This window comes from Scyliorhinus canicula, chromosome 21 (assembly GCF_902713615.1).
Source record: "Scyliorhinus canicula chromosome 21, sScyCan1.1, whole genome shotgun sequence".
Classification (NCBI taxonomy): Eukaryota; Metazoa; Chordata; class Chondrichthyes; order Carcharhiniformes; family Scyliorhinidae; genus Scyliorhinus; species Scyliorhinus canicula.
In genome coordinates, this window is record NC_052166.1 from 20,072,158 (window position 1) to 20,091,996 (window position 19,839).

Sequence of the window (19,839 nt, forward strand, 5' to 3'; positions counted from 1 at the left end):
TGGATCCTTGACTGACATGGGAATAAAAGGGGTTAGGTAGGATAGTGATGTTGAGGCCACAATCAGATCAGCCACAATCTCATCGAACGGCAGAGCAGGTTCAAGGGGCTGAATGGCCTACTCCTGCTCCTAATTCGTGCGTTCACCACATTGGAAAATTGCACTTCATAGATCCTGCGACATTATTGGAAGAACTGAGAATTCTTACAAATCTGTCCTGTCTTGACATTCCTTTCCCCAGCATCGCTGTGCTGAGTGCAAAGTCCACCTACGTAACAATAGCGATGGCACTTCGACACTTTGGGTGACTGGAGGAAACACTCTATAAAAACACAAGACCATACCCGCCAATCCCCACTGTTTATGCTAATCAGTGCAGGGAACAGTAATCACTTTAATCAGAATTTGTGTTTGCGACGACAAAACCTTTTGAGAGAACAAACCCGACACAAAATGTCTGCCTTCAATAGTGTCTGTCAAACAGCAGACACTTTTTCTGAATAGGACAACATGTTTGAATGGTAATACACACGAATTACAGATTGAACTCTCAGTCTAAATACCTGGATTACTCTGACATGTCGGATATTGAGTCTCAGATCTGACCATTTGCCCATTGCGGAATCTGGTGATCTCTTTTTTTCTGTAAAGATTGAAGGTTAATTGCATATTCACAGCATGGTCCTGTTCTTTTGTGTAAACGGAAGTGGGCAATCAAAATCCCACCCAGCAACAATGAGTTCAAGTCTGGACACTCCAGGACAGAACCATTGTTCGAGGGGCTGAGCAGAGCTCAGAGAGAGAAAAGAATCCTGTTTGAACAGGTGGGGGCTGAATGATTTGGAATGCCACTCAGGGAGGTCACTAAAAGCTGCCACAGAGACCGGCTTTCAAAAAGGGGTCTGAGAGTAGCTCCTTCTAGAGTAGAAGCAGCTACTCTAACAACAGGAATATATTCTGTAAATGCAAGTATAATTGTTCGCCTGCCTGCGTGGAGCTGAGAGCCGTATGTTTGTTTTACGTGCTGTTTAATGGAAAATAGTGCGTTAGGATTGAAAGAAACATATAATCTGTTCTTGTTGGGCTGGAAGTTAAAAGTTTAAATATTGTTTTTCTATTGTGCCATGTGAGAGTACCTTTAAGAAATGGGTGTTTATAAATGGGTGTGTATATAAATATCTGTAGTGAGAGTACCTTTGAGAAATGGGTGTTTACTACTGCAATGAGAAATGGGTGTTTACTACTGCAGTGATGTCAGAGTGGGTGGAGCTGGGCTGTCTGTCAGCTTTTTACTTTCATTTTGGGCTGTTTGCTGCAGGGTGGTATTTTAGTTTTGTTTTCAGTGTTGGAGTCGAAGCCAGACCAAGCAGGTGTACTGCTGTTCTCTCTGCCATCAAGACTATCGCTTGATCATTTGGTGAATTTAGAATTATAAATGTTTTCAGCAGTGAATGTAAACCTGATGTGCTTCTGTTAAAAGGAAAGCTTAAAGGATTACTTAGTGTTGTAGTCTTTGGGGGTTGTATTTGAATTAATAGTTGCTAAGATGTTCACTGTATGTTTCAAAAAGGTTAACTTGAGCTCATAGAATAAATATTGTTTTGCTTTAAAAAATTGCTTTTTCATTTCTGCTGCATCATACCTGTAGAGTGGACCGTGTGCTCCCCATACCATAATCTATTAAAAGTTGTGGGTCAGGTGAACTCCATGATACACTTTGGGGTTCTCTAAATCCTGGCCCATATAAATGTTTTAATAAAGTTTTGTTTGTAAGAATAACCAAGCCCTATTTTTTTATGCAATTACTCCTGGAACGTATCCTTCCCAACCAACATACAGACAGGAACAGCAGGAGCTACTTTCCAGGTAACTGCGTAGTTCCAGCACCTCTCGTCACTTCCCAAGCCCCGGTGTGTACCTGTTGGACGGTGCTTACCTGGTCTCTAATGCGTGCATGCTTGCTGTCCTTCTTCATCTGAAGCGCCTCAAATGCCACCTTCTGCATTGCTGCCTGAAACCACCGAATGACATCAAAATTACAGCACAGTAACAGGACATTCGGCGCTGCAGTCCCATGCCAGTATTTATTGCATTAAGGGTAAAGTAGTAGCATGGATAGAGGATTGGTTAATTAATAGAAAGCAAAGATTGGGGATTAATGGGTATTTCTCTGGTTGGCAATCAGTAGCTAGTGGTGTCCCTCAGGGATCCGTGTTGGGCCCACAATTGTTCACAATTTACATAGATTTGGGGACCAAGTCCAAGTTTGCAGACGACACTAAGATGAATGGTAAAGCAAAAAGTGCAGAGGATATTGGAAGTCAGCAGAGGGATTTGGATAGGTTAAGTGAATGGGCTAGGGTCTGGCAGATGGAATACAATGTTGGCAAATGTGAGGTTATCCATTTTGGAAGGAATAACAGCAAAAGAAATTATTATTTAAAATGATAAAATATTAAAACATGCTGCTGTGCATGAATCGCAAAAAGTTGGTTTACAGGTGCAACAGATGATTAAGAAGGCAAATGGAGTTTTGTCCTTCATTGCTAGAGGGATGGAGTTTAAGACTAGGGAGGTTATACTGCAATTGTATAAGGTGTTAGTGAGGTCACACCTGGAGTATTGTGTTCAGTTTTGGTCTCCTTACCTGAGAAAGGATATACTAGAGCTGGAGGGTCTGCAGAGGAGATTCACTAGGTTAATCCCAGAGCTGAAGGGGTTGGATTACGAGGAGAGGTTGAGTAGACTGGGATTGTACTCATTGGAATTTAGAAGGATACGGGGGGGATCTTATAGAAACATATAAAATTATGAAGGGAATAGATAGGATAAATGCGGGCAGGTTGTTTCCACTGGTGGGTGAAAGCAGAACTAGGGGGCATAGCCTCAAAATAAGGGGAAGTAGATTTAGGACTGAGCTTCGGAGGAACTTCTTCATCCAAAGGGTTGTGAATCTATGGAATTCCTTGCCCAGTGAAGCAGTTGAGGCTCCTTCATTGAATGCTTTTAAGACAAAGATAGATTGTTTTTTGAAGAATAAAGGAATTAAGAGTTATGGTATTCGGGCCTGAAAGTGGAGCTGAGGCCACAAAAGATCAGCCATGATCTCATTGAATGGCGGAGCAGACTCGAGGGGCCAGATGGCCTACTCCTGCTCCTAGTTCTTATGGTCCACAGCAGCCTCTGCCCATCCCACGGTCCCATGCCAGTGTTTCTGGTCCACAGCAGCCTCTATCCACCCCACCATCTCACTCTACCAGCATGTTTCTTTCCCCCTCATCTAACCTTCCCTTCAATGTATCACATCAGGCACTTTGCGTATCAGCTGTTCCACATTCTCACCCCACTCTGGCCGGAGAAGATTCTGTGGATAATCAGGAGAAATTCTATCTCAGCCCAGACCGGATAAACCACCAGATTTCGTGCAGAATGGTTGAATTAGTGATGACCTTTGAGTCAGAGCTGTAATTTCTTATCGTGGTCAATTCTCCTCCTCCCCCTCCTCTCCATCCCAGCTACCTCTCTGCTGCCTAACTCAAGATTCCAACTAACCAATTCCATAAATAATTACAGCAATGAAATGGGCCAAGCAGAGCAAGACCTCTCGGAGCACTGGAAGCTGATAGTCAGTCAGCCAAGACGTTTTTCTTTGATTGGTCCATTTGATTTATTCCATCTCACTGGACAGAAAGTCCACAGCCAACAATGAGGATTGACCCGGACAATGGAGCCGGTGGCCAAAACGAGGCTGATAAAAGCGGTGAGAGACCTGTTTGAGGAGGCGTGTGTGAGAGAGGGAGAGGGAGAGGGAGAGGGAGAGGGAGAGGGAGAGGGAGAGGGAGAGGGAGAGGGAGAGGGAGAGGGAGAGGGAGAGGGAGAGGGAGAGGGAGAGGGAGAGGGAGAGAGACAGAGACAGAGACAGAGAGACAGAGAGACAGAGAGACACGGAGACCGGCGGGGGGGGGGGGTGGGGGGGGGGGGGGGGGGGGGAGATGTGTGAGAGAGACGAGAGGGAGTGCGGGTAGGGAGTAGTGTGTGTGAGAGGGGAGAAGCGAATGTGTGTGAGGGTGTGTGTGAGAGAGGGCCGGGAGTATGAATGTGTGCGAAGGGGGTGAGTGTGCATGTGTGTGAGAGAGGGGTATGGGTGCACATGTGTGAGAGTGAGTGTACATGTGTGTGAGAGGGGGATTATGAGTGTGAGTGTGTGTGAGAGAGAGAGAGAGAGAGAGAGAGGAGTGAGAGAGAGAGAGAGAGAGAGAGAGAGAGAGCAGGATGAATGTGAGTGAGTGAGTGAGTGAACGTGTGTATGAAAGAGACAAGGGTGTGTGGGGGGGGCAGTTTGTGGGAGAGAGGAAGGGTGTGGTGAATGTGTGCCTGCACGTGAGAGAGGAGGGTGTGTGAGAGGGAGGGAGGGAGTCTGTGTGTGTCAGGAGGAGGGAGTGTGTGAGAGAGAGCGCGAGAGAGAGAGAGAGAGAGAGAGAGGTGGGGGGTGGAAGTATGTGTGCGTGAGAGATGGGGGAGGGGTGTGCTTGAGAGTGGGGTGAGTGTGTGCATGAGAGGGGGAGGGCAAGGGGATGAGTGTGCGTGCAAGCGAGAGTTGGAGTGAGTGCGCATATGTGAGAGAGGGGGGGGTGAGTGTGTGTGGGGGGGTGAGTATATGTGTGGGAGAGAGTGGGGGTGAGTGCGCGTATGTGAGAGAGGGGGGCGAGTATGTGTGGGGGGGGAAAGTGTGCATGTGGGGGTGAGTGCATGTGAGAGAGAGCTGTGAGTATGTGTGTGAGAGAGACATAGAGAGAGAGAGAGAGGTGAAGGTGTGTATGTGCGTGTGAGAGCGGAGTTGAGTGCGTTTCTAAGTTTCTGTGTTTGCACCTATTTCATGGCAATAAAAGGATTATGACATTATGAGAATGCTTGTGTTTGACTGGTATTTCTCTTGACTTTTTTGCTTTCAGGTGGCATGTGTTTAATATTCTGCCATTCACACCTCAAAGACAAAGAAAAGTACAGCACAGGAACCGACCCTTCGGCCCGCCAAGCCTTCACTGACCATGCTGCCCATCTATTCTATACTTCCGGGGTCCATATCCCTCTATTCCGATCCTATTCATGTATCTGTCAAGACACCCCTTAAACGTCACTATCGTCCCTGCTTTCACCACCTTCTCCGGCAGCGGGTTCCAGGCACCCACTACCCTCTGTGTTAAAATCTTCCCTCGCACATCCCCTCTAAACTTTGCCCCTCGCACCTTAAACCTATGTAATTGACTCTTCCACCCTGGGAAAAAGCTTCTGATTATCCACTCTGTCCATTCCTCTCATAATTTTGTAGACCTCTATCAGGTAGCCCCTCTACCTCCGTCATTCCAGTGAGAACAAACCAAGATTATCCAACTTCTCCCCATATCTAATGCCTTCCATACCAGGCAAAAATCCTAGTAAACCTCTTCTGCACCCTCTCCAAAACCTCCACATTTTTTCTGGTAGTGTGGTGACCAGAATTGAACACTATAATCCAAGTGTGGCCAAACTAAGGTTCTATACAGCTGCAGCATGATTTACAATTGTTATGCTCAATGCCCCAATGTCTTTAATTTTCTTATTTATATCACCACTCCCTTCGACCTTACATCATTAATCCTTTTGTTAATTAATCGCTCCTGTCTTCCACCCGATAATAGACTCCCACCCCCCCTTTTCCCGTGAACCTATGACATTTCTAACTTCTCCCAGTTCTGATGAAAGGCTGTTGACATGAAACGTCAACTCTGTTGCTCTCTCCACAGATGCTGCCTGACCTGCTGAGTTCTTCCAGCAACATCAGGTTTTATTATCTGGGTAGAACAGATTTCTCCTCAACACCCGGCTCACACCCTCAGCCCCGTTCAACACAATCAGCACTGGGAGTGGCGACAGCTCAGCTGCACACACAACACCGACGGACACTCACCTCCGAGAGAATCTGCCCGACGGTCTTGTTCTGGTCCAGTTGCTGCCAGGCCTGGATCTGCTGAAGTTTACCATCCATTTCAGCCATGCTGGAAAACAGAAGCAGAGCTCAGGGTGACAGAATTTATTGCAAGGATATTAACGCTCACAGACAGCCCAATTCACAGCACTAATTCTTCTAATGCCACCTTCCAGTGCTGTCCTGCCGCAGCATGGTGGACCCAACGGTTGGGTTGACTAGTAGGTCAGTGCTGTAAGCTCTCTGAACGCAGCTACAGAGATTCCTTGATGGGGGGGAAAATATTCTCCCTCATCTCTCTTTCCACCAGAACTTTTGTTCCGGCCTAACTCACTGGGTATCTGTCCCCTTTCTGTTAAACCTGCTGGATCACTGTAGAGGTGGGGACTATCTATCTATCCCTTCTGGTCACTTCCCGATGTTTGTGGCCCACCTTGGAGGGGAAGGTTTCTCCAGGTCCCAGCATTTTGAACACCTTCCTTTTTCTTACAATTTTTTTTGATAAACTTAAGAGTACCCAATTCCTTTCTTCCATTTAAGGGGCAATTTAGCCTGGTCAATTCACCTACACTGCATGTCGTTTTGGGTTGTGGGGGTGAGACCCACGCAGGCATGGGGAGAATCTATTCAACCCCTTCCTGATTTGAACCTGGTCTATGTTGGTGTTTATAAAGTTCAGGTGTCCTATGCCACTCCAATACCATCCTGCCTCATGTATCCCTTCTCCATTATACGTGCATCAAGACGTCTCTTAAACATGCTTCAAGCACCTCATCTGACCACGAATTCCATATTCACACCACTGCTTATGTAAAGAAATTCCTCCTAAATCCTTTGTGCGATCATAGAATCCCTGCAGTGCAGGAGGCCATTTGGGCCATCAAGTCTGCTCGGTGAACACCCTACCCCAATCAGTTGGTACCTATCTTACATTCATGTCCTCTTATTCTAGATTCACTGACAAGTGGAAAGAGTTTACCAAATTCCAGCCCATAAACTTTAAAAAAAAATTCATTAACAGGATTTGATCTTTGCTGGCTAGGCCGGCATTTGTTGCCCATCTCTAATTGCCCCTCGAGAAGGTGGTGTTGAGCTGCCTTCTTGAACCGCTGCAGTCCCCGAGGTGTAGGTACACCCACTGTGCTGCTTAGTGAACTACTCTTCAAGTAGTTTTATACACTTCTGTCAGATCTCCTCTGAACTTTCTCTCATTGGCATTGGCAAATAGGGTTAAGGAAAATCCCAAGGCTTTTTACACGTACATAAAAAGCAAGAGGGTAGCCAGGGAAAGGGTTGGCCCACTGAAGGACAGGCAAGGGAATCTATGTGTGGAGCCAGAGGAAATGGGCGAGGTACTTTGCATCAGTATTCACCAAAGAGAAGGAATTGGTGGATGTTGAGTCTGGAGAAGGGTGTGTAGATAGCCTGGGTCACATTGAGATACAAAAAGACAAGGTATTGGGCGTCTTGAAACATATTAAGGTAGACAAGTCCCCAGGGCCTGATGGGATCTACCCCAGAATACTGAAGGAGGCTAGAGAGGAAACTGCTGAGGCCTTGACAGAAATCTTTGGATCCTCACTGTCTTCAGGTGATGTCCCGGAGGACTGGAGAATAGCCAATGTTGTTCCTTTGTTTAAGGAGGGTAGCAAGGATAATCCAAGGAATTACAGGCCGGCGAGCCTTACGTCAGTGGTAGGGAAATTACGGGAGAGAATTCTTCGAGACAGGATCTACTCCCATTTGGAAACAAATGGATGTATTAGCGAGAGGCAGCACGGTTTTGTGAAGGGAGGTCGTGTCTCACTAACTTGACAGAGTTTTTCGAAGTGGTCACAAAGATGATTGATGCAGGTAGGGCAGTGGGTGTTATCTATATGGATTTCAGCAAGGCCTTTGACAAGGTCCCCCATGGCAGACTGGTACAAAAGGTGAAGTCACACGGGATCAGGGGTGAGCTGGCAAGATGGATACAGAACTGGCTAGGTCATAGAAGGTAAAGAGTAGTAATGGAAGGGTGCTTTTCTGATTGGAGGGCTGTGACTAGTGGTGTTCCGCAGGGATCAGTGCTGGGACCTTTGCTGTTCGTAGTATATATAAATGATTTGGAGGAAAATGTAACTGGTCTGATTAGTAAGTTTGCAGATGACACAAAGGTTGGTGGAATTGCAGATAGCGATGAGAACTGTCAGAGGATACAGCAGGATTTAGATCGTTTGGAGACTTGGGCGGAGAGATGGCAGACGGAGTTTAATCCAGACAAATGTGAGATAATGCATTTTAGAAGGTTTAATGCAGATAGGGAATATATATTGAATGGTAGAACCCACAAGGGTATTGACAGTCAGAGATCTAGGTGTACAGGTCCACAGGTCACTGAAAGGAGCAACACAGGTGGAGAAGGTAGTCAAGAAGGCATACGGCATGCTTGCCTTCATTGGCCGGGGCACTCAGAATAAGAATTGACAAGTCATGTTGCAGCTGTATAGAACCTTCATGAAATGAAAGAAAATCGCTTATTGTCACGAGTAGGCTTCAATGAAGTTACTGTGAAAAGCCCCTAGTCGCCACATTCTGGCGCTTGTCTGAGGAGAGAGGTACGGGAATCAAATCGTGCTGCTGGACTGCTTGGTCTGCTTTAAAAGCCAGCGATTTAGCCCAGTGAGCTAAACCAGCCCCAAACCACACTTGGAGTATAGTGTTCAATTCTGGTCGCCACACTACCAGAAGGATGTGGAGGCTTTAGAGAGGGTGCAGAAGAGATTTATCAGGATGTTGCCTGGTATGGAGAGCATTAGCTATGAGGAGCGGTTGAATAAACTCGGTTTGTTCTCGCTGGAAGGATGGAGGTTGAAGGGCGACCTGATAGAGGTCTACAAAATCACGAGGGGCATAGACAGAGTGGATAGTCAGAGGCTTTTTCCCAGGGTAGAGGGGTCAATTACTAGGGGGCATAGGTTTAAGGTGCGAGGCACAAAGTTTAGAGATGTACGAGGCAAGTTTTGTTTTTAACACAGAGGGTAGTGGGTGCCTGAAACTCGCTGCCGGAGGAGGTGGTGGAAGCAGGGACGATAGTGACATTTAAGGGGCACCTTGAGAAATACATGAATAGGATGGGAATAGAGGGATACGGACCCAGGAAGTGTAGAAGATTGTAGTTTAGACGGACAGCATGGTCGGCACAGGCTTGGAGGGCCGAAGGGCCTGTTCCTGTGCTGTACTTTTCTTTGTTCAACTTCCGTGCTCAGTTTCTCTCGATGATAGGCAATCGGCTGTTATTTGCTCTTTTCACTGCCACCTTTCTTTCCTCTTTGTACTGTATGTCCAGATTCCGGTGATTCTCAACGCCAGACAGATGCACAGACAGACACACCACCCCAATTCCCCCCTCCCACAACACATACCAGCCTCTCACAGCCCAAAGCCACCCCTGTGCATGCCTTCCGTTGCAACCTCTCCTGGGGCCAGGCCATCCCTCACACATGCTCCCCATCCCAACTCTCTCCAGGGACTGCACAACCACCCCCTTGTCCCACTACCCAACATTGAACCAGTACCCCTAATCTTGCACGTCTCCCTGGGGATCCCGACATCTACAGGATTAAAAAAAAAAGATATAAATTTAGAGTACCAATTAATTTTTTCCAATTAAAGGGGCAATTTAGCATGTTCAATCCGCCTACCCTGCATATCTTTGGGTTGTGGGGGCGAAACCCACGCAAACAAGGAGAGAATGTGCAAACTCCACACGGACAGTGACCCAGAGCTGGGATCGAACCTGGGACTTCAGCGCCGTGAGACTGCAGTGCTACCACTGCGCCACCATGCTGCCCTATCTACAGGATTTTACTTTGATTTTGAGTTAACAGTGATGCTGCTCTTCCCAACCCCCAAAACTTCCACAATCCCCTCACGCGATGTTGCTAGTTATCCTGTACCTGGTGCTGGCCTCGTCCACCAGATGCCGTCGCTTTGTCTCATAGACCATCTGCAGGATCTTGTTCATTGACCTTTCAGACAGCATCTCCTGCATTGCAGCTGCAAGACACATGGAGAGAAAAGGAGTAAGGAGAACTTTATATGGAGCCCTTGAAATAATAAAACATTGCAAGACACTGCACAGCAGTCTAATCAAACAAAATATAGACCAAACGCCCAAAGATATATACTGCTGCTGCTGGCAGCTACTCCTACCATGGGATCGGCTATCATGCTACATCACACTCGTCTGCCGGGTGCCATTCTCACACATCCACAGTAGCTCATCTGCACTGCTTAGTGACGTCTGTCATCCAACTATGCCCAGGTCGACCCCTCTTTTTGCTGCCCTTTGCTCTCTGGATGAAACCTCTGTAGCTTTTCAACTCTAATCAAATGGCCAAAATACTGACATTTCCTTTTCAGGACATTTAGAATTTGTTTTGTTTTGTTCTCGGGGCAGCACGGTGGCGCAATGGTTAGCACTGCTGCCTCACGATGCCGAGGACCCGGGTTTGATCCCGGCCCCGGGTCACTGTCTGTGTGGAGTTTGCACGTTCTCCCAGTGTCTGCGTGGGTCTCACTCCCATGAGCCAACAATATGCAGGTAGGTGGATTGGCCACGTTAAATTGTTCCTCAATTGGAAAAAAACCGAATTGGGTACTCTAAATTTAAAAAAAAATTGTTTTGTTCTTGCAATATCAAACACTTCTTCATCGGTCTTTAGGTCTATGTATGGAATATTTAGTGTATGTCTTAGTGTCCACATTTCAAAGGCCTCTATTTTCTTTCCCAGATCTTTATTTGTTGTCCAGCTCTCTGAGGCTGTCAGGGGAGTGGATAGAATGAAACATCTTTTGAGGATTTTTCTTGTCTCAAGCTTGTATTTTCTTCTTGTTAACACATCCTTCCACTTCACAAATGTTACTTTTGGCCATCTCTATCCTAATTTTGGCATCACGTCGACCAGCTTCTATTGTCCTAAACATACAAAACGTATCGGTTTGACACCATCCACTTCAATCTTCACAAGTTTCTTCTAATGTATTCCTCCCGACTACCATAGTTTCTGCCTTTTTGATGTTGATGATTGTTCCACGTGAATTAACGGGTGAACTGTGGACAGATACACCATACACCAAAGTAGATGACAGATGTAACTAAAGCAGATTATATGGGTTTCTCAACAATCCACCCAGAAAAGTCACCCGTCTTTCCAGTCTCTCTCATGAGGGTCTCCAACCTCCACGTTTGACAAACTTGCCTTCAAATTCTCTCCCAATTGTTGCTCCCACTCGGATGGCTTCAACAAAGATCCACCACCAGGGTTTCGATCTCACATTCTTAGATACCATTCCCCATGATCTCTGTGTACGCTTAAGCTTCACTATCGAAGCACAATTTCAGACCTTTGTCCTTCTAGCCTGCAGCACGGAGTCACCAACCTTCGACTGCCCTCTCGGATCCTTAGGCCCACTTCATCAAGCCCGCTTCCCACAGCTCTCTCTCTTTAATTCGGAGCCTATTGTATTCTGCTCCTTTTTCTCTCCTTTATTTAATAGGATCTATTTCCTTTTTAAAAAAAATAAATTTAGTATACCCAATTATTTTTTTCCAATTAAGGGGCAATTTAAAGTGGCCAATCTGCCTACCGTGGACATCTTTGGGTTGTGGGGGTGAAACCCACGCAGACACAGGGAGAATGTGCAAACTCCACACGGATAGTGACCCAGGGCCGGGATTCGAACCCAGGTCCTCAGTGCCGTAGGCAGCAATGCTACCCACCGTGCTGCCCTATAGGATCTATTTCTGACCTCTGTCCTTGTCCATTACGTGGTACTGGTTTCTGCCTCCACTTCCTGGTTTGGGAGCTTCTCCCTGACCCTTTCCCTGTGTTCCGCTCCCTGGGACACCTTCTCTAAAATGGCGCTCCTCTTCAAATCACATGACCTGCAGTTTCACCCTGTCCCGCATTTCATCTTCTGTACATGTGCACAGGGCGAGTTCCCAGTCCAAAAGCACGAAAATGGACGAACTGGGCACGTTTGGCCATTCCCCAGCCGGCGCATGCCCAGGAGTCCCAAAGCCTGGCTGGAACTGTAGTTCCCAAACCCAGAGTTCCTGATCTTGGCTTTGATTTAAAATTAGGGTCAGTATCTGGAGTTCATTACACCAGGCTGGTGGCAGGACGATGGTGCCACAATATCTGGTTTCTCTGCCAGGCAGCAGGATCACTGGATCACAGAACTGAAATGTTCACAGTGCATTTTGAAAAAGAAACAAAAATGATGACATGTGCACACCCCCCCCCCCCCCCCCCCCCCCCCCCCTTTCCTGCACACCCAGCACCTGGCTGTCATATTCTTTCTTTACAGCTGTTCAGCAGGCACACAGTGGAGCACCAGCTCTCAACATCGCCACTGCTGCTCCAATTAAAAAGCTTGCATTAATGCAGCCGCACTCTAATCTTAGAGTTAGAAGGTTGTGGGTTCATATCCCACACCAGTCACTTGAGCACAAAATCTAGGCGGACACTCCACACTGTACTACTGGGGGAGTGCTGCACTGTCGCACGGGGAAGAACTCCTCTCTACTTCTTGAGATCTCATACATCCCCTCCAAGGGAGCAGACCAAGCCTTGGTTTATCATCTTATCTGGGAGATTGCATGCCTGACAGTGCAGCACTCCCTCAGCACTGCACTGGAGCGCCAGCCTCGACCACGTGCTCACATCGCTGGTGTGCGACTCAAACCCAACAACTGCCAACTCAGATGGGAGGAAAGCCCTTCCTTACACAAAGACACAGCAATCAGCTGGCAGCATGTGTCCTACCCGTGGCCCAGCATTGGAGAGGGGTGGAGCTGGGAGTGCTCACAATAGATCCACACCAAGCAACGGGATTTTTAAAAAAAATACACACGCATACACACAATTCAGCAATCCTAAATAAATGGGAATTGATCAGGGTCAGAGTGCATATTACTGACCTGCCACCTCTCTCTTTCGCAGCCTCTCGTTCTCGTCCTGTGAAATTGCCATCAGCTGATCCATCCTCAGTCTGTTGGGAGATTACAGAATGAACGTTTTACAATCAATGACTGACAATTCCAGGTGACTGGTCAAAGGCTATTAAAATTCCATTAGCAACATTCAAAGATTTTATCAATAGGTAATAAAATAAACCCTTCCTGATTGTGGTCACAATAATATCAGACTTGACCCTAGGGAGCAGAGACACTGTCACAGGTTCGGGCAGGCAGCTCCACATAGCTAATACAGAGTCCAACATCACTGAGCTGGATTAACACTGCTCAGGCTCCTCACTACAAATAGTATAACACAGTATAGTGAGGAGGGATTACTGAGTGACAGTGTGAGGGAGCAGAATTAACATCAGTGGAGATACAGTCACTTAGACAGGGCACTGGGAGGAGAGGGGTTACTGAATGAGTGTGAGGGAGCTGGATTAACATCAATGGAGATACAGTCACTTAGACAGGGCACTGGGAGGAGAGGGGTTACTGAATGAGTGTGAGGGATCTGGATTAACATCAATAGAGATACAGTCAGTAACACAGGGCACTGGGGGAAGAGGGTTGTGAGTGACTGTGAAGGAGCTGGATTAACAACAATAGAGAGAGTCAGTAACACAGGGTACTGGAGAAGGGTTACTGAGTGACAGTGTGAGGGAGCTGAATTAACATCGGTAGAGATACAGTCAGTGACAAAGGGTGCTGGGGGGAGAGGAATTGAGTGAAGTTCTATTTACTTTGGCCTCTCTTCAGACTGACCAGTAGCCTGAGTCGCCTGGACAGGATCGAACCCCATCGTGAGGGGCCAAAAGGGCTCCAATTAATCATATCAGTACTCGAAACCTATAACAAATGCTTTGCTTTTAATACATAACATGCTGGAAATATAAATTCTGGCTTGCGATTACAGTATAGGAGCCAGTAGGCCCACCATCTCGGTCAGTTCTTTGCTAGGAAATCCAAAGATAATCGCAGTGCCCTGCCTATGTCCCTTTGCTTCAAATATTTCTCCACTTTTACCTCTCGGGTTCTGTATCCCACGTGGCAAAATGTGGACTAAATAGCTGGCTTGCAATGCAGAACAATGCCGGCAGTACGGGTTCAATTCCCATACCAGCCTCCCCGAACAGGCGCCGAAATGTGGCGACTAGGGGCTTTTCACAGTAACTTCATTGAAGCCTACTTGTGACAATAAGTGATTATTATCATCACGATCTTCATTCTTAAAGGATTTTAAAACAGCCACCCCTTTGTCATTGACTTATTAAAGGATACAGTGCTTACCCACTCGCCTTTTGAATTATAATTTTTTTTTAAAAATTCCAATTAAGGGGCAATTTAGCGTGGCCAATCCACCTACCCTGCACTATTTTTTGGGTTGTGGGGTGAGACCCATGCAGACACGTGGAGAATATTTTAAGATAAAGATAGATCGTTTTTTGAAGAATAAAGGGATTAAGGGTTATGGTGTTCGGGCCGGAAAGTGGAGCTGAGTCCACAAAAGATCAGCCATGATCTCATTGAATGGCGGAGCAGGCTCGAGGGGCCAGATGGCCTACTCCTGCTCCTAGTTCTTACGTTCTTATTTATTATGAATGTGCAAACTCCACAAGGACAGTGACCCGGGATCAAACTCGGGTCCTTGGCGCCATGAGGCAGCAGTGTTTACCACTGCGCCACCGTGTCACCCTAACCCTTTGGAATTTTGCCACTGTCGATTTCTGTACTCCAGAAGGAACGGTTTCAAATTTAGAATTTTCCCTGGCATCATCCTGGGGAATGTACACTGTCTGCTCTCTATGGCTTTAATGTTCTATTTTAGATAATGGGGCACTCAAACAATACAAACTAACCTGACCACACCCTAATTATTGCCAGGCATTCGCTTCGCACCACCTCTTTACTTTTGAGCTCTGCGCCAGTGTTCAAAATACTGTTGCTTAATGTTTTATGGTTTGATTCCAGCTAAACTTTCAGGGAATTAGATTTTTGAACCGCTGGCTTTCAGGTTACACAGTCCTGTTCACTCCTCACCTCTCTTTTTCCAGTGATTCGAGCAGCATTGAGTTCTGCTTTCTTCTGAAAGAGAAGCAATTTTGTAAAAAAAAAAACTTTAATTACACCAATGACATGATAGTGAAAAGGAGAGTTCCCAGGGCAAACACACCCTCAGATCTCTCATAAAGTTCTCTCCTCGGCAGAGGGCAGCAATCTCATTTTCAATCATTTACCGCTTTTGCTCAGCTCAGCCCACTGGTTCTAGAAGGATTGGATTGGGATCAGGGGTCAAACCCATGGCAACCAGCGAGTGTCTGCCACGATCGGGCCTTTGTCCCCTCAGCACTGCTCTTCGAAGGCCATCCATTTATTAGTCAAGCCCACTCGGAAGAGGCTCCGCCTGGAAGGGATTGTCAGCTGTAGCTGTGCACTCACCTCAAAGTCAGAAGCTCGTGGGTTCACATCCTAATCCAGAGAAGCCATTGGCCTGGTTGCCGATCACACATATTCGCACCACTATCAAGACTGCCTATTTTGTATCTTCCATCTTAAAAACTTCATTCTTGCTTTCAAATCCCTCCTTGGACTTACCCCTCCCCATCTCGGCAACGTCCTCCGAGCCTCAATCTCTCGGCTGTTCCAATTGTGGCCTAATGTGCATCCCCGATTCTAATCACTCTACTATTGGTGGCTGTGTTTTCAGTTCCTGGACCCCATGCTCTGGAACGCCCTCCCTAACCAATCCAAGCCTCCTTTTTTACAATGCTCCTTAATCCTAACCATTTGATCAAGCTTTTTGTTATCTGATTTGTTCTTCTGTTGTTTACAGTGATATTGCTTTTGTTAAGCATCTTGGAATGTTTTACCACCCTAAATATGCTACATATATACAAGTTGTTGTTGCTTTTGACACTTTTTGGGGCAGCACAGTAGCATTGTGGATAGCACAATTGCTTCACAGCTCCAGGGTCCCATGTTCGATTCCGGCTTGGGTCACTGTCTGTGCGGAGTCTGCACATCCTCCCCGTGTGTGCATGGGTTTCCTCCGAGTGCTCCAGTTTCCTCCCACTGTCCAAAGATGTGCAGGTTAGGTGGATTGGCCATGATAAATTGCCCTTAGTGTCCAAAATTGCCCTTAGTTTTGGGTGGGGTTACTGGGTTATTGGGATAGGGTGGAGGTGTTGACCTTGGGTAGGGTGCTCTTTCCAAGAGCCGGTGCAGACTCGATGGGCCGAATGGCCTCCTTCTGCACTGTAAATTCTATGATGTAGCACAATTCTGAGGGAGTGCTGCACTGCTGGAGGAGAGATCATCAGTAGCAATGATCGTCGGAATGCCTCTGTGCTTGCAAATCCTCCCAACTCATTTCTACCAGGGTCTTCCAAGCCCAGCTTTCACAGCAAAGTGCATTATAGCATTCATTAGGGAACTCCATCAGATGAGGTAGAGTCGGGAGGAGGCGGGGGAAAGAGAGAAGTGACAGGACATATCCCCATTCGTACAACATCGCTGCCATCTGATGAGTTTAAAGGTCCAGTTTACACATTAGTGAATGGTTCAGTGAATGGGGAGATGGGTGAGGTGGGGGAGTAGGTGAGCAGAATGGGTAAGTGGGTACAGGGATAGGTGGGCGGGTGGATGAAGGGAGTGGTCGGGTTAGGGCTAGTCTGCTTGGTTCATTCAGGTCAGGTTGGGTTGGGGCAAGTTAGGTGGCTGGGGGCTAGATGGGGGTTTGTTGGTAAGGGGGGGCAGTCAGGTCGGGATATAGGATGGTAATGTCGTCGGATAGTCAAGATGAGGTGTTTGGGGGGGGGGGGGGGGGAGAGAGAGAGAGAGAGAGAAAGAGAGAGAGAGAGAGAGAGGAGACAGAGTTGTCAGTCATTTTGGTATCCAGGTTTTAGACTGGGATTTTTCTGTCTAACATTTCCTGGGTAACTATCCAGGTAAGTACTGCGGAACTCAGAGTGACAAGTTTCACAGAGGTGTCCCGGGGAGCAGGGGGATTGCCCATCAGAGGTTGAAGCTTCACGGGCAATTCCCACAGCGGTCTGTGTGTCAGGACATTCACAGATTTCTGGTGCGTATCTTTGATCGATCGCATGTCTGGTTGCCATCTATTCAGAGACCAGAAGATTTGGCCTACCATCTGATTGTTGTGTGGGGGAGATTGCAATGCACCAATCTACAACACAACACTGATATAATACTTGGAAAATTAACTGTGATCTGCTTGGGTTGTCCTGAATTTGTGAAGGCACTATATAACTACACATTGTTCTGTTAGCATTGGATAATAGGTGTCGTAGATTGAAATCCTAGTAATGAATGGATTGCATCTAAATAGACTTTCAGACGAAGCTCCCACAATCAGTGCTGGAGCTTTGGTAACTTTCTGCTGAATCGATGTTGCGCTCCTTCTCAGGAAAGGTGCTGCGACCTGAACCTCAGATGTGGTCCAGCAAGGGCTTTGTATTATTGTAGCAAAATTTCCTCCCCTTTAGGTTCCAGTCATAAAGGCTAACATCCCGATAGTCTCTGATTATTTTGCTTTTAACCTGACAACCAGATTTTAGCAATGTGTGAATAAACCATATCAGGGATGTTGAAGAGTGAAATTAATTCAAGATAATCTTTTGTTTTTATAAATTTAGAGTACCCAAATTTTTTTTCCAATTAAGGGACAATTTAGCGTGGCCAATCCACCTAACCTGCACATCTTTGGGTTGTGGGGTTGATAGTTATCCAGGAAATGTTAGACAGTGACCCGGGGCTGGGATTCAAACCCGGGTTCTCAGCGCCGTAGTCCCAGTGCTAACCACTGTGCCGCCCCAGTTCAAGATAATCTAACGAGCAGATTCAAGTGTCACTGCACTAAAACAATACAATTTGCCAGGCTCCGCTAAGCCTTCATGTTAGGCAGCAAAATCAGAAATGAACAGCCTGGGTTAACAAGAGAGCTCTTTATCAATTTCACATCTAGCCTATAAACCTCAGCTCCGACCAGAACTGCTCATCAGTCCTGGATTCAAATAGAGTCTGCACACTTTGGGATACTCGATTCCTGATGGACTGTCTCTCACAATCTGAATGTTGGGCTATGTACACTCGATAACCCACAGGCTATAGGCTGGAGCAAGCTCAGCTCTAATGACAGGCACTGAGTGATTCCCTGAGTCAGTGTCCACTTGTAACAGTGCAGGTGATGACCCCTGCTTCAGTCGTGTCACTCTGAATTCTGAATCAAATGCTCGTGGGTTCAAGTCCGAATCCAGAAGCCCTAACCACAGCAACCTGACATAATTAAAGTTCCCAAGGTGTTCCACAGGAGTGTTAGAAAGCAAAATTTGACACAGGCATAAAATATTAGGGCGGATGACAAAAACGGCTGGTCAAAGATGCAGGTTTTTAAAGGAGCACGGTGATGGAGATAGAGAGGCGGAGAGATTTAGGGAGGGAATTCCAGAGCTCATGTAGCAATGCTGAGCTGATTAAAATCACGGAAGCTTGCAGGGAAAGCGGGCACTTCAGAACAGCACCAAGGGAATGCTACAATGTCAGTGCCATCTTTCAGTTCAGACATTTAACTCTTAGCTGGATGTAAAAGATCCCACGGCACTCTGGCAAAGAAAAGAAGCACCAAAGACAATGAAGTGGTGGGGAAAGAAAGGATTAAAATGAATATTACATTATTTTCAAAACTTCTTGACAACTGGTCAGGTCCATTGGTGTATGAAACCAGAGGGAGAACTCAAATTGGGGTTGGCACTCACATCGAGAACAACCAAACTTATAACGTGATTTCTCGCTTCCACTAGCTAATGGGCAACTTGCTATTTTCTGTCACACTTTTAATTTGGACTTTTCCGGAAAGGAAGTGTTCACCCGATGACCAGCCACCCACCAACAAATACCCTCACTCATGCTAACATCTCTAACATTCTATATTCTTTTAAGAGTCAAGATGTGCTGTCTTAGCCTGAATAACACACACAAGTGCACCCTAGGTCATCGTGTCACAGTCTGGCTTGTACCCTCACATGGTCCAGTGCAGCAGCCATTGGTCAGTGGACACAGCATTTACCCTGCATCAATACAGGTTGAAGTGAGCAGACCGCAATTTCACGCCCCCCCCACCCCCCCACTCCTTCCCCTCACCTCTCACTATCCTCCAGAAGATTGTGGATAAGGTTCGTGGATCCTCGCTCTTCTCGTTTCAGCTCCTCCTGTAGACGCAGCCGCTCCACCTCCAGGTAGCGCTGCTGGTCTCGTAGATCCTGATCCAGCTTCCCCTGCTCCTGTGGAACACGAGACGAGAGTCAGGCACAGGAAAACAAGACAAATAAAATCGCAGCATGGGAAGAGCGAGTCAGTATTTGTATGTCCGAAAGTTAATGCGATGATGGGTGGTGAGCAGAAGCCAAGCAGAGTCACGAAAATCGTGAGTAAAATCCCAGCAAATGGCAGCGAGGGGTCGAGGAATAAAGTTATTCCAACGAAGGGGCCGGAATCAGGTTTGCTCCGACACCAGAATTTTCTGCATGTGATGACTTTTTCCCAGGGTAGAGGGGTCAATTACTAGGGGGCATAGGTTTAAGGTGTGAGGGGCAAGGTTTAGAGGAGATGTACAAGGTAAGTTTTTTTTACACAGAGGGTAGTGGGTGCCGGAGGAAGTGGTGGAAGCAGGGACGATAGTGACATTTAAGGGGCATCTTGACAAATACATGAATAGGATGGGAATAGAGGGATACAGACCCCGGAAGTGTAGAAGGTTTTAGTTTAGACGGGTAGCATGGTAGGCGCAGGCTTGGAGGGCCGAAGGGCCTGTTCCTGTGCTGTACTTTTCTTTGTTCTTTGAATGTCGGGA

At 46.8% G+C, this 19,839-nt stretch overlaps 1 protein-coding gene across 6 annotated transcripts in view; it reads right to left on the reverse strand.

Annotated features, from left to right (window-relative positions):
• The window catches only part of lrsam1 (leucine rich repeat and sterile alpha motif containing 1), a 112,627-nt gene that overhangs the window by 21,143 nt on the left and 71,645 nt on the right, over positions 1 to 19,839 (reverse strand). For 4 of the 6 annotated variants that reach the window (XR_005458558.1, XR_005458557.1, XM_038782630.1 and 1 more), the window contains exons 12-17: positions 19,131 to 19,270; positions 15,012 to 15,056; positions 12,933 to 13,003; positions 9,904 to 10,003; positions 5,948 to 6,035; positions 1,937 to 2,011 (exon numbers count right to left, since the gene is read on the reverse strand). Coding sequence is in view for 4 of the 6 variants with exons in the window: in XM_038782630.1 (XP_038638558.1) it covers positions 1,937 to 2,011; positions 5,948 to 6,035; positions 9,904 to 10,003; positions 12,933 to 13,003; positions 15,012 to 15,056; positions 19,131 to 19,270 (519 nt within the window). In the remaining 2 variants the exon portion in view is untranslated. The remainder of the gene's footprint in view (positions 1 to 1,936; positions 2,012 to 5,947; positions 6,036 to 9,903; positions 10,004 to 12,932; positions 13,004 to 15,011; positions 15,057 to 19,130; positions 19,271 to 19,839) is intronic. The other 2 variants (XM_038782631.1, XM_038782632.1) reach the window with 2 other exon arrangements.